Source organism: Mesocricetus auratus, unplaced genomic scaffold (genome assembly GCF_017639785.1).
Source record: "Mesocricetus auratus isolate SY011 unplaced genomic scaffold, BCM_Maur_2.0 Super-Scaffold_100008, whole genome shotgun sequence".
NCBI lineage: Eukaryota > Metazoa > Chordata > Mammalia > Rodentia > Cricetidae > Mesocricetus > Mesocricetus auratus.
In genome coordinates, this window is record NW_024429192.1 from 21,291,127 (window position 1) to 21,303,989 (window position 12,863).

General features: G+C 34.5%; 1 protein-coding gene across 12 annotated transcripts in view; it reads left to right on the forward strand.

The window, feature by feature from the left end:
- The window catches only part of Robo2 (roundabout guidance receptor 2), a 1,424,536-nt gene extending 1,413,857 nt beyond the window's left edge, over positions 1-10,679 (forward strand). For 7 of the 12 annotated variants that reach the window (XM_040750574.1, XM_040750576.1, XM_040750575.1 and 4 more), the window contains 3 exons: positions 6,138-6,410; positions 8,050-8,250; positions 9,228-10,679. In XM_040750574.1, the coding sequence (XP_040606508.1) occupies positions 6,138-6,410; positions 8,050-8,250; positions 9,228-9,229 (476 nt within the window). In that variant the 3' untranslated portion in view covers positions 9,230-10,679. The remainder of the gene's footprint in view (positions 1-6,137; positions 6,411-8,049; positions 8,251-9,227) is intronic. The other 5 variants (XM_040750579.1, XM_040750581.1, XM_040750582.1 and 2 more) reach the window with 2 other exon arrangements.
- The last annotated feature ends 2,184 nt before the right edge of the window (positions 10,680-12,863 follow it).

Genomic DNA, 12,863 nt, shown 5'->3' on the forward strand with positions numbered 1-12,863 from the left:
AGTGTAGAAAGAGAACTGTGTAGCATGTGCGTTTGTCACTGTATCAGGACACCTACCATCATCCATCACACATTAGTCTCCTCCAGCCCCTTTCCCTTTCAATCTGTGGAGCGATGTATGAAGGTTTATCATTTATGAAAGTTCATGAATTTCAGAACTAGAAGGCAGCCATTGGTCAAGAATATGAAAACTTTCTTTGTTGGGGTTTTGCAGTATGTTATTACCATCTAATAAGCAGTAGAAAACACGGAAAACAGAAATTTGTTTCTCAGTTTTAATGTCTAGAAAGTCCAACTGTTGAGATGTTGATGTTAGTTGAGAGACCTCTTTTATGGCTGTAGATGGTGCCCCTTATCATTATGACATCATATGAAAAGAAAAGAAGTCTCTCTGGTGTTTCTGATAAGGGCCCAGGGCAACTTCATGATCTAATGACCTCAAAGATGTTTCAGTTCCTAATACCGTACCAATAAATAATAGGATTAACTTCAATATAGGAATTTTACAGACATAATTATTCCACCCATACAAAGGCTCAATCTTTGTTTTGTTTTGTTCATTTTGTATTTTCTGTTCATGTTCAAACAGTAATTACTTTTGGCTTTGTGGAGCATGGGTTTTATACTCTAAATCTATGCCTTGTTGAGTGAGTGCACTCACAGAAAACTACATTTGAAAATATAACTGTGGTGTGACTCAATTTGTAGAATGCTTGCCTAGGATGAAAATGAAGCCCTAGATTGGTTAGCCAACACTACATAAACTGGAACATACAGGTAATCGTAGCACTTGGCAGAGTGAAACAGCATTATAAGAAGTTCAAGTTAGATGACAGTCTGGAGAAGAAGAAACCAGTTCTGAAAACCTACTAGTATAAATGATTTCAATAACACTTTATTGTTAAATGAACTTATGGCTGAATTTGAACAATGACATTTTATTTAAATAATTTTATTTGCACATAGCATCTATATTGAATAATTTCATTAAATATTGGTAGCTTCTGGAAGACATATATTCTCAATGATTATTTATTATGTCTACAGAATACTCCTAGTTATAATATTTTCAGCTCAATTTTCATGTCTTCTAAAAACATTTATCCTAAACTGTCATTCTAAGTTACTTAATGTTAAGTTACTTAATATATTTAAATTTCTCACTGGAACGTTAGAAGGAAAGATAAATTTCTGTTCCCTTCTCAAAGCATCTGAAGGGGATACCTAAACATTATTGTGAGATCGTTTTACTAAATATTAAAAGGATGAAAATAGCCTGCTGAAGGTTAGAACCATTTGCAAAGATCCTAAATTGTAACCTTCTGGTTCTATTGTAATTGTCTGAAGTAGACCCCACCTATGGGTATTTCTGTATCTCAGCTTAGAGTAGCCAGATCCTGGCATTAGTCCTTAGACTCACAAGCATGGGGTTAAACCTTGGCCAGAAAAGAATAATGGTTTTGTTCTTCATTTTTGTGGGGGATGAAACTGCAACCATTACTGTACTTGCTTTAAATCTTATCATGCAAAGGCTCAGAACACCAAGCATGTTTGTTTCACTGCCTCTCTTTGTTTCTTTGGGAAGTGTTTCCATGGAAAGTTGAGGATACGGGTGTATTCACAGGTGTGTAATTTGCTATCCCATGATGCACAAAAAATTGCTTGCCATGTCCTCTCTGCTTCAGATTCTCAGAGGATTAATTGATCACTTTAAGTCATTTTGTAGTGTTGATCTCATCCTCTCAACATATGAAATTCTCTCATCCATATGCTCATAGTAATCCCCAAATTAATAAGTATTCCTGATCAGATCATTCTGGTGCAGGAGGTCACTGCTTAGTAGCATTTACCGTATAGGCACTTTACACTGAAACTTTTGAACTATAGATTTTTATAATGGTCTTTATGAGCATAATAATTAGGGTAATTATTGGTGACTTTTTCTCAAATATTTAATCTCAGCATCTTATCATAATAACAATCTTATTGTCATTGACATAGTCATTTTTCAAGGTCGGATGACTTTCCTTTAAACAGTTACACAGGCTTTAGAATTAAGAGAGATTGGGATATCATGACCATTTGTGAGTGTGAGTGTGTGTGTGTGTATGTGGTGTGTGTGTGTGTGTGTAGGTATTTATGTTCATGTGTGTATGTTGAGGGATGCACATGTGTGTAAGCTTGCCTCATGCATGTTTAAACTGCCAGCTAATGACATGTGTCTTTTTAAACAGTTCGATATTGCTTTTCTATTAGAGATAGGGTGTTCACTGTTTCTGAAATTCCACCATTGTCCACATTGGTAGGCTTGAAAGTTCCAAGGATACTCTTGTTTTTTCCTCCCCAGCACTGGAAGCCCATTGTAGCACCTGCTTTTTTTTAATGTGTGTGCTGGAGGATAGAAACCATGTCTTAATGCAGAGCAGAAATATTACCTACTCACCCATCTCTCCAGCACTCAGCAACACCAATTTTAGAGTTGAACTTTGTGGTTTCTGAAGATAGAATGACAGATTGTTGTTGATAGTAGAATGTCCTAATAGCAAGCAGCACATCCCACTTTTTCATATGTCATTGTCAAGACTGCTGTCTCCTTGTGTCAAATTACCTTCTGAGGAAAGGAAGTAATTTTCTCTCTCTGTCCAGAGAGAGGAATTTGGAATAATAAGAATTGTCAGTTTCTGTCCCAAAGGCTATGTAAAAGCCCATACACAGTTATGGACATGCTTGTTTCTCTTGTGGAATGTCTCTTCTAAGCAGGAGCTGTTGAATGTGAGTCTTGTGTCCCTTGAAGGAAATATCCTGAGAAGTTCTGGATCAAAGATGGTAGATGGTTGGTTCCCCATCAATGTGTTCTCCTGAGATTATTTCTCTCAAACAGTTCTGTCTTTCCCCTAGCCCTTAATTCCCAATTAAGAGGAAAGTTCTTCCCTAGATCTTTGACAACGTGACCTTCTACAAATTTATGAGCTCATTGATCCCTACATTTAAACATTCAGTGAGCATATATTATAGGTATAACTCCTTAATCTCCTGATCCTTATATCTAGAAAAAAATCAAACAGATGTTCAGACCAATATAAATGTATAAAGTATGCCAATGGTCACTATTGCCACGGAGAGAAAGACAACAGAAAATTGTGATGTATTTAGGAGAACGTATTTGATTATAGGGGGTTTCAGAGAAAGCCTCAACAACAGCTTGACATATGAGAAAAGACAGGAATTATATGAGGAAAAGAACAGTGCTTATATCCATGGAAAGATCATCCTAGAAGCTGATACAGCAATTGAAATCTGGTGAAATCCTTTCTAAAGGGAGAAATAAATAAGATAGACTATGATACCAGGCAAGTAAAAAAGGAGCAATGTTTAAGGACCTGTATTTTGGAGAACTGTCATCGAGTTTTATAGTAAGTTGAATGGAAAATTCTTGGAAGGGTGTGTGTGTGTGTGTGTGTGTGTGTGTGTGTGTGTGTATGTGTGTGTGTGTGTCCATAAATGTATGTTTAAGGTAGAATGGTGGCCTAATCTATTTTAATATAAAAATATAATATACATTTTAATATAAAAAACTCAGTCTAGAATTAAGTGGCCCAAAACTGTAAAAAAATAAAGTTGTAGATCATAGAAGCAATAACTAAGTGTGGTTCCTGCCAAGATGGCATCAGTGAAAGCAATAAGAAAGGTAAGACACTGAAGCTGGAACTAATGGGGTTTGTATATATAAATTAATATAGGCCACAAAGAAAGGGATTCAAAGACTCTTTCCAAGTTTGGATAAATGATAAGAATGGAACTGAATAATACTAAGAAGAGGAACAAAGGAGTAGAAACATATGTCTTTATGGGATGATACAAAGCTGTGTTGAAATGTTAGTTTTGAGGTATTTTCTAAACATCTGATCTGAGCTGGACTCTGTGAACACAATTTCATGGGATGGATCTTATTTTTATAAGATTTAGGCAGGAGATGCTTGATTTCTTTGTGTTCCACCCCATCCATTTACCTGAAAAATATATGAGAATAATAAGGTACCTCTGTCATTGAACTGTCATTGCTTGACAATAGCTAACCCACAGTGGGCCACGGAGATACTCTAGTGAATTGACTTGCTTGAAATAATTCCACAAAGAATTGAATAATGAATTTAATTTAAGTAAATGTATTGTATTATATGCCTTTATTTTTTCCACAATCATCTATAATTCCATCTCTTTTCAGTTTATTTCAATGTATGTGCAATGTCCTTTTTTCTTAGAAGATAAAAATCTCCAAGGATATTATATAATTACAAAGCTCTATAATTTCAAGTCAGATTAAATAGGCATCAGAATTTTAGCTGCCATAAGCAAATGGCATTTTAGCCATTTTAGAAATTAAACAGCTCAGATGGAGAATAAAAATCAATGACAAGACATGCTATTTTGGAAGCCAATACAATCATCCCCCCCTGACAGACTAAATCCAATAACTCAAATGAAATAATTAATTTGCATTCGTAATAACACACAGCAAAGGAAGATAGTATTGAATGTAAAGGAAACCCCAAACTCATTAGATTATCATGCATACAGATAGCACATTATTGCATTAGCTCTTTATTTTGGAAGAAATGTTCCAAATACAATCCTATTCACCAGACAGCATCCCCCTTATCTCATCAATGACTACTAGCCTGTAATCTGACATGGAGACACTCATGAGAACTGAAAATGCTACTTCAACTTGGAACCCGAGAACAAATTTTCAACAAACCATTATTGTCTTTCCAATGGAAGATACTAATGTTTTCCTTATAAAATGAAGAGTAAAGTTTTTAAAGAAGGCCTTTAGTGAACCCTTCAGCTCTTTTTTAAGAGAGCTGGCTTCTTGTGTACAAAACATTGGGCTTTAGCTTTCTGATTACATAAAATAGCATTAGAAACAAAAATGTATTTATATAACAAGAATGAAAAATAATTGTCCATATTAAATGTAATATCATTCATTCATTCAACAAATATGTATTGTGTGATATGTTTTATAAATAAGCAACATAATTGAGCCAATAAATTAACAAAAGCTTGTAAGAAAAATTAGATGACACTGATATAAATGAACGTTTAGAAGATTTTCAAATCCTTACTCATGTCATTTTAGAAATAATATTAGGAAGATGTTAAAGGAAATATAATTTCATAATTGAAGACATTCAAAATATAAAGATGAAGTCTGAAGAGCTTGCAAAGGAAAGTGAAATTTTTGCTTATATTCAACTTTTAGTTTTTCTTCATTTCCAAAGTATAATTTTAAAAGCCTTTTTAGGCTACAGTCAAACCAGCCTGAATATGCCCAAACTCCTCTGAAAAGTTCCTTCAAAAACTTATCTCTTCCACTCCATCTCTAATTTCCACAATACATTGTCTACACCACTCACCATTTAGGATATTCAATCTGTTCTCTGAACATTGGTTATTATTTATTAAAATTAATACAAGGGAAGATTATAGTGCATTAGTTGTAACTCATTAGCTAACTCATGAAATGTGCAGGCAGGATCAGTTGTCAGGCAGGATGTTAATTGCATTTAATAAAGTTATCTTAACCCTTTGACTGCTGCTCAATGTGGCATGCACTTGTGCGAAGACAGTCATATGCTGCATATGATACGGACTGTAGTCCCTAATGTTGGCAGCATTATCTGTCCCATGGAGATCATTCAGAAAACTTTTGTTCTCAAGGGCTTTTACTGGTACAGCTGCTAGAATCTATAGTGTTATTTTTTCCCTCATAATATTTCTATCTTGAAGAGAAGGAGATTGAATATAAGCCACAAGCCATCCTGTACCTTGAATGTTAGCCCATAGTATGCTATTGAAACAGATGAATGAAAAGAGTCCATTTTTGTCTTGAAGATGTTATGGCAAGAAGATAAAAGACAGATTAATAACATGCATTTTGAATGGTCATTAATTGACTTTTATTTTCCATAAATATCTTTTCGTTGGGGAATACTTATAAGGGGGCAAGGTTTTTTTTTGTTTGTTTGTTTGTTTGTTTTCGTCTTTTGATTTTTTTCAATTTTTCAAATTGAACTTAAACTTGTATTTTTTGTTAAATCATAGTTCATTCTAAACATTATTCAAAATTTTTAGATCTTCCCCCACCACCAGATCCCCCACCAAGTCAGGGTTTAAGACAGCAGATAGGCCCGAGCCAGCATTCTGGTAACGTGGAAAATTCAACAGAGAGAAAAGGAAGCTCTCTAGAGAGACAACAAGCCGCCAACTTAGAAGACACAAAGAGCTCATTGGATTGTACAGCTAAAATCGCCCTAGAGTGGCAGCGTCCCACCCAGGACTGGATAAACTCTACAGAGCGCCAAGAAGACACACGGAAAGCCCCTCACAAACAAGGGGTTGGATCAGGTGTGTGCTGCACAATCCCAAGAAAGTGGGACTGTTATCACTTTTTCCCCTACCAGGTATTTTAGCAGTGACAATTGGTATGGGCATCTGGAACACATTTGCCTTAAATCTGTTCAAACTGGACTTCCTCAGTAGAACAACAGCACACATTCAGGGAAGCCTATTCCACAATTTAATCTGCATAAGGTTTTTGAACTTAGAAACCTCCAGGTTTCATCTGGAGTACTCAGAGAATAGTTTGATGCTCATGTACTTCAATGTCTGTATTGAGTAGTTTTAAGAACACTAAATTCCTTCTTTTGCATCAACTTAATCTCTATGGTCAGCAGGTTGATTGAAATAGCCACTCATTTGAAAGGGAGCTCACATCTTTTAAAAGGGGGAATTAGTTGAGCTCACAAAACTGCAAGTGAATGTTCAATCAGGTATCATAAAGTTAGAAAAGATAGAACTTAGCTCCTATGTTCTCCAATAGACTAAATGAGGTTCAATGTTAACATTTGGATGGGAAGAGTTCTTATTCATAACAAATTACTGAAGTCTCACAACATTAACCTCATACTTTCTGCTTGGATATTATTTGGGGGAAGTAAACTGTTATACAAATATATGTTTTGGGGGAGTATCCATTATTGCTTAGTATCTCCTAGAAATAAACACACAGATACACACTTCAGCAAAGCATCAATTCATGTATAGTGTGTATAGTATTCAGCCTTGTCTAAGTATGTCTTTGCCCCATGCACTTTCCATAATTATATTTTGTCATCATGTGATGCTAACATCTTAGAAAGTTCCTTTGTGAAAGGGCCAGAAAATGACAATCACAATATTTAGATTCAATGAAACCTTTTGGAAGGTTACCAGTTGTAGAAGAAATACTACCTGCCCCTTCTCATTAAAGGCCCCCTAAGGTGTTAAGTAGTAAATTCAATAAGCAGTTTTTATTCACTTAATAGTGACATATACCTAGAAAATTAGAAGAAACAATAGTGGAGTTGGAAGGGATGGAAGATAGAGAATGATTAGAATAATGAGAGGAAGAGTTCTAAGCATGAACACATTGATTATAACACAATTTATTTTTTGAATAGGCATATAAAAATAATATTAATATATTATAATTAATATTTAGTTCTCTTTTAATAGAACACAGAATCATTCAAACAATGGATTTCTGGCTCAAGAAATAAACAGAAATTTAAGACACTTATTTAATTCACTAATATATAGTCCTATTTCTAAAGAGATTGAGAGAATATTATTGTAATTTAAACTGAAGCAAAAAACCATGTTTCTTCAGTCTTTCTTGGAAAACATTAAACTGAGCTTCATTGAACTCCAGAAATCATTCTCAGACATTATTTTTGTTAAATAATGGCTCTTTTAAGCAACACTCTATTACAACTAATTTAAACCTTTGAAATACTATTCTGCACTTATCCCAGGCTATTTAGTTAAATCCCTCTAAATGTTTGTTGTAGAAAATGTTGTCTGCATGTGGAAATACCTTTGGTATCCGGGACTGATTAACCTCCTAATTTTAATTTTGCTCAAGAATGAAAAATATGATTGGGTTTGTATTTGCCCCCTGTGTTGCAGTTCAATTTAGTCTGTCATGGTTTGTTTTCTTTTTCAGAGGAGTCCTTGGTACCCTACAGCAAGCCCAGCTTCCCATCTCCAGGAGGGCACAGCTCTTCCGGAACAGCATCCTCTAAAGGGTCCACTGGCCCTCGGAAGACTGAGGTTTTGAGAAGTGGCCACCAGCGGAATGCCAGTGACCTTCTGGACATTGGATATGTGGGCTCAAATAGTCAAGGACAGTTTACAGGTGAATTATGTAAGTCATTGTGGTCATATTAAAGGCCATCATGACTCGGAAAATGTATTGGTCTAGAGGAATCGCTATATTTAACAAATTTCTGAATAATACAAAATTTCCTTTGGTAAAAACCAACCAAATTTCATTCAGGATTGGCTATAAGTTCAAGGATAGCTGATTTCAGCAGTCAATGATGCAAACATTTCATGATATTTCAAGTAGATTTAAACTGTACGCCATTCTTTTAATGCTGGTAATTAATCTTAGTACTTACAAGTTAAATATAATCCACTTAGTAGGGGCCTCTTTGCCCTTTTTAGCTGAGTACAATAAAGAAAAGGAAGCAAACTGCCCACTTGATATTTTGCTTCTTTGTTGTGATGGGGAATGAGCGTAATGTTTGCTATTTAGCACTAACATGTCCTCGTCCCTCTTGGTAGCTTTCACAGACCTTTTTAGCAGTTCCCACTACGTGAGTTCATCTTTATTTATTTTATTCTTTCATTTTCAAAATAAGGAGAACAGTAAAGTTTTTCTAAACGGACTTCCTCAAGGGAAATGTGGGTTTACTGGTGTTTTTGTATCAGTGTCAGGAGCTAGTTCATCCTGTGATGACAGCAAACTTCTGACAAAATTGCAGTTCTCTATGGATCTCAATTAACTACCAGCAGCTACTGCCACGTATGTCATCCTGGTTTGTTTACAACTTTTTTTGACTCACATATGCATGGATTCTTTTTAAACTTTCTTTACAGTGTAGTCTGATAAGTACCTCAAGAAAGCTTCATGTGCATCACCAATCTGTATGCTCCTAGGACTTCCCTGTCCTATGTCAATCTTCAAAGGAAATGGCTTAAACTCACAAATGCAATACTTAGCTCACAATCCTTTAGTTATTCTCTGGTGGCTTTGCTATTATTGCTAGTCAGAATAGAATAATATTTAAATATGAGAAAGCTATATTTATGAATTTTGGTTTTTTTTTCTCTTTTCAGAGTAACTGAGAGGGGACATACAAAGATGCTCTGAGGACCATCAGGTCTGAACTCATGGAAGTGATAACATTTAACAGTGCAATGAACAATTTCCTTATTTATGTCCTATTAAAAAACTGTAAATGCAATGTAAAGACACACAGCCACACATATCCCACAGTTATTTTCTTGTGTTCTCCTCTTAAATTACACCACCTACCTTAACTCTTTCTTGTCAGGAGTATATAAGAAAAAGAAAGAAAGAAAAACCCACCGTCCAGGAAGAAAAAGGATTTTCCTCTGTATATAATTTCTTTTTTTGCATTACTATGCAAGCTCACTCTTTTTAACTCTGTCCATATTATTGTCTGTTCTTATTGGTCTGTTGTACTATATGTGAATTAATGGGCTGTGGTGCCATATATTAACTTTTAATTGTGTAACTTTTATGTTTAAATTTTGCACTGCAATTTTATTTGGTGATAAGCACAAATCTCTACTCCTCATGACATGAAGAAATGATTGAATGTGAAGGGAGTTTTCTGTACTGTAAGTTAGGTTGGGTAATGCTGGTGTAACAAGTCCTGTGAGATGGTTTTCATTTGGGGTGTAGAATTAGGAAGATTCAAAGGAATGATGGTGTTGGCAAAGTCTTCTTGAAACATCAGATATTGAGTCAAATTTAAGATGCACAAAGATGGCTTTTACTATTGAAAAAAGCAGGGGTCAAAAGAAGGAACTTTAAGTCTAGGCAGAATATGTGTTGAAGTGTTCTGGTAGCAAAGATGTACTAACTTTCTTTAAAAATATAATTAAAGATTTATTTAGAATCAACTTTACCTGCCACTGTAATTGACACAATTGAGACTTACAATGAGCAAAATGGAATCAAGGTGTTTCATGAGATCTGTATTTATATTACAGCTTTTAAAAGACTGGCATTTTTGAATTAACATAATTAAGCTTTCCGACTCATTAAGTCAGAATATAACATGAAGTTCCCCAAGGAAACAAAGAAAATGAACTCTAGAAATTCTAGCAAATAGTGAAAGAAGCAACTTATTATTAGGACATACTCGGGCTACTCTTGAATATTGCAATATCTTCTTCATCTTTTTAATACATGTACAGTACTTACTAGAGGATGTAGCCACATCACTTAAGTTCATTACTTAAAAAAACTAATTCATGCTGCATACAATTTTGTGTTTCATTTAATTAAAAAGTGAAATCAATGCCACCAAATGTATAGCTAACTTGTAAGTACTTAAAGCCAGTGCTCGAAATATGTTCAGTTTACACTTAGTAGATTTATTGAACTAAATATTTTCTGGTACATTCTCAGTAACTGGCTACCAACAATATCTGTTTGACCCATTTTGAATGAGTAAATTGGAAAGAACAGTGAAAAGGGAGAAAAATGCATGTTTATACACTTTTTAAATAAAACCAAATCTTGTAAGTGGACATTAATAACAGTGTCCTGCCTCATTTGTTTTCACGACTTTGAGAACAAGGAGTTTCTGGACATCAATTATGTATGCTCAAGATGATTGTGACTTTGAAATGTATGTTAGCTACTGTACATGTATATAAGTCAAGTAGATGTTAGCCTTCCTGAAGTTACCAATTATGACATTTTCCCATGTGCTACCTACACAATCTTTAATTTGAGTCCAGCCAATATTATCTTTTATTTTTTTCCTTATGATGTTCAAAGATATTGTATGATAGTTCAAATATTCAGTTTTCAATAGGGGGCATTTTGACTGACAATACACACTCTGTAATATTGGCTCAGATGCCAATTTATATGACATTTATCATGTAGAGTGTACAAAATAAGTACATGATTCCAAGGCCACTGCAACACAGGCAAGCATAGAATGCAATGTTCTACATGGGTCTCAGAATTTTTCTTAGTGCCATATAGTTAACTTTCTTCACTAAAGGGACAAATAATTCTGACACACCCTTTAACAACTTTTTACCATCAGTGCCTGAATTTTGAAGTTTGATGTCTCTAGTACAAGGAAATGGGGAAAGTTTCTGTGAAAAAGAAAAAAAAACAGTTTCTGTGAAAAATAAAAAGGATTATCTAATTATTGTCAGTTCCAAGATACAATGAATTTTATTTTGCATTTACATAGTTCATGGCCTCTATTTAAAAGCATACAATCTTTTAAGAAATATATTTAGTTGTATTCTCAATTCATGTTCATGAATAATATAATTTAGTATAAAACAGTATACTACATATATGGTAACTGACATTTGCAGATTATTATCAAACCAAGTCACAAAAAATGATATCTGCAGATCACATTTGAGGTGAATTATTTGGGGTTATAGTACCATGTCTTCCTAATTGTTTTCAGTATAAAATCAGACTATGATCACTGCAAAAGCTTGTATCCAATATCTGTCATAAAGACAGATAAGATGCTATGGTAATTTGAATTCAGGCATACTATCTAAAACAAAAAGCCTTCATTGTCTAGGTATTTGTACAAATCCATTCAGCATTAGTGTTCAGATTGTTGACAAGAGAACATACACCTCGTGAGAGTCCCATGTCTTCCCCTTTTGTAGTTGATTGAATGTCATAGGAAATCAACTGAGTTCAGTCCTCTGTGAGCCTGAACAGAAACATGCATAAGCCATCAGAAGGAATTCTGGGTGGGAAAGAAGCCTCATTTTTGCTCATAGGCAATACTGCTGTGTAGTCATGCCAGACTCAAGTGCAACTTCTTCCTGAACAGGCAGAATCTTAGGGAATGCCATGATAGCAGCACCCAAACTCAGGTATGCCAGTGTAAACAGTGGAGTCGGCCTACCCTTTTCATGCCATTTTACAAAAGTAACTTAGGAGAGGACAGAGCTATGAAAACAATGAACTCCACAGGGTTTAGGATCAGCTTAAGGAAGTACGTAGGAAATTCAAGACCAATGTGTAAGGCATCACAAAACCAAAGTGAAATAAAACCTTGCAAATTTACTTACTTTGACTAACAAACAGATCTATTATGTTCTATGTAGCTCAATGTTCTACGTACTTAAATACATTTTCAATGGGATTTAAATTGCAAGTTATGTGTGATTTCATGGAATACAACGAAGTTCTTAATGAATTTAAGCATTTTTTTCATTGATGATAAAACAATTACCACATCAATGAGCTCCCAACCTATAGAACCACAACATTCACTACAGTTAGTTTGCTCATCTACTTCTGTATATTGTGCAAAAAAAAAAGGAAAGGAAAGAAAGAAAAGAACTTGTCTTTAGATATTACCTGGGAGTTGAAATGATTTTTTACTTTGCTTTGTCATAAAGGGTACTTTAAATGAAACACCATACATTTTTAAATGACACACAGTTTGCAAATATTTTTTACTCTAATAATTTTACAAGTGTTCATTGTGATTTTAAGGTGTTACAAGATAAGGGATTTTGTGGCCGTGGGTAGACTTTTTATACTTTGTTTTATAGATGGATTTTTCTCACTGTAGTTTGAGTCAAAAATAGTATCCCAAATCTTATTGTGTTTCTTTTAATGTTGTTAGATGATCAAAGAAATTGGCATAAAATTGATTCATAGTATTGTCAAAATATGTGTATTGTGTATTCACTGGGAAAAATAAAAATATATTCACA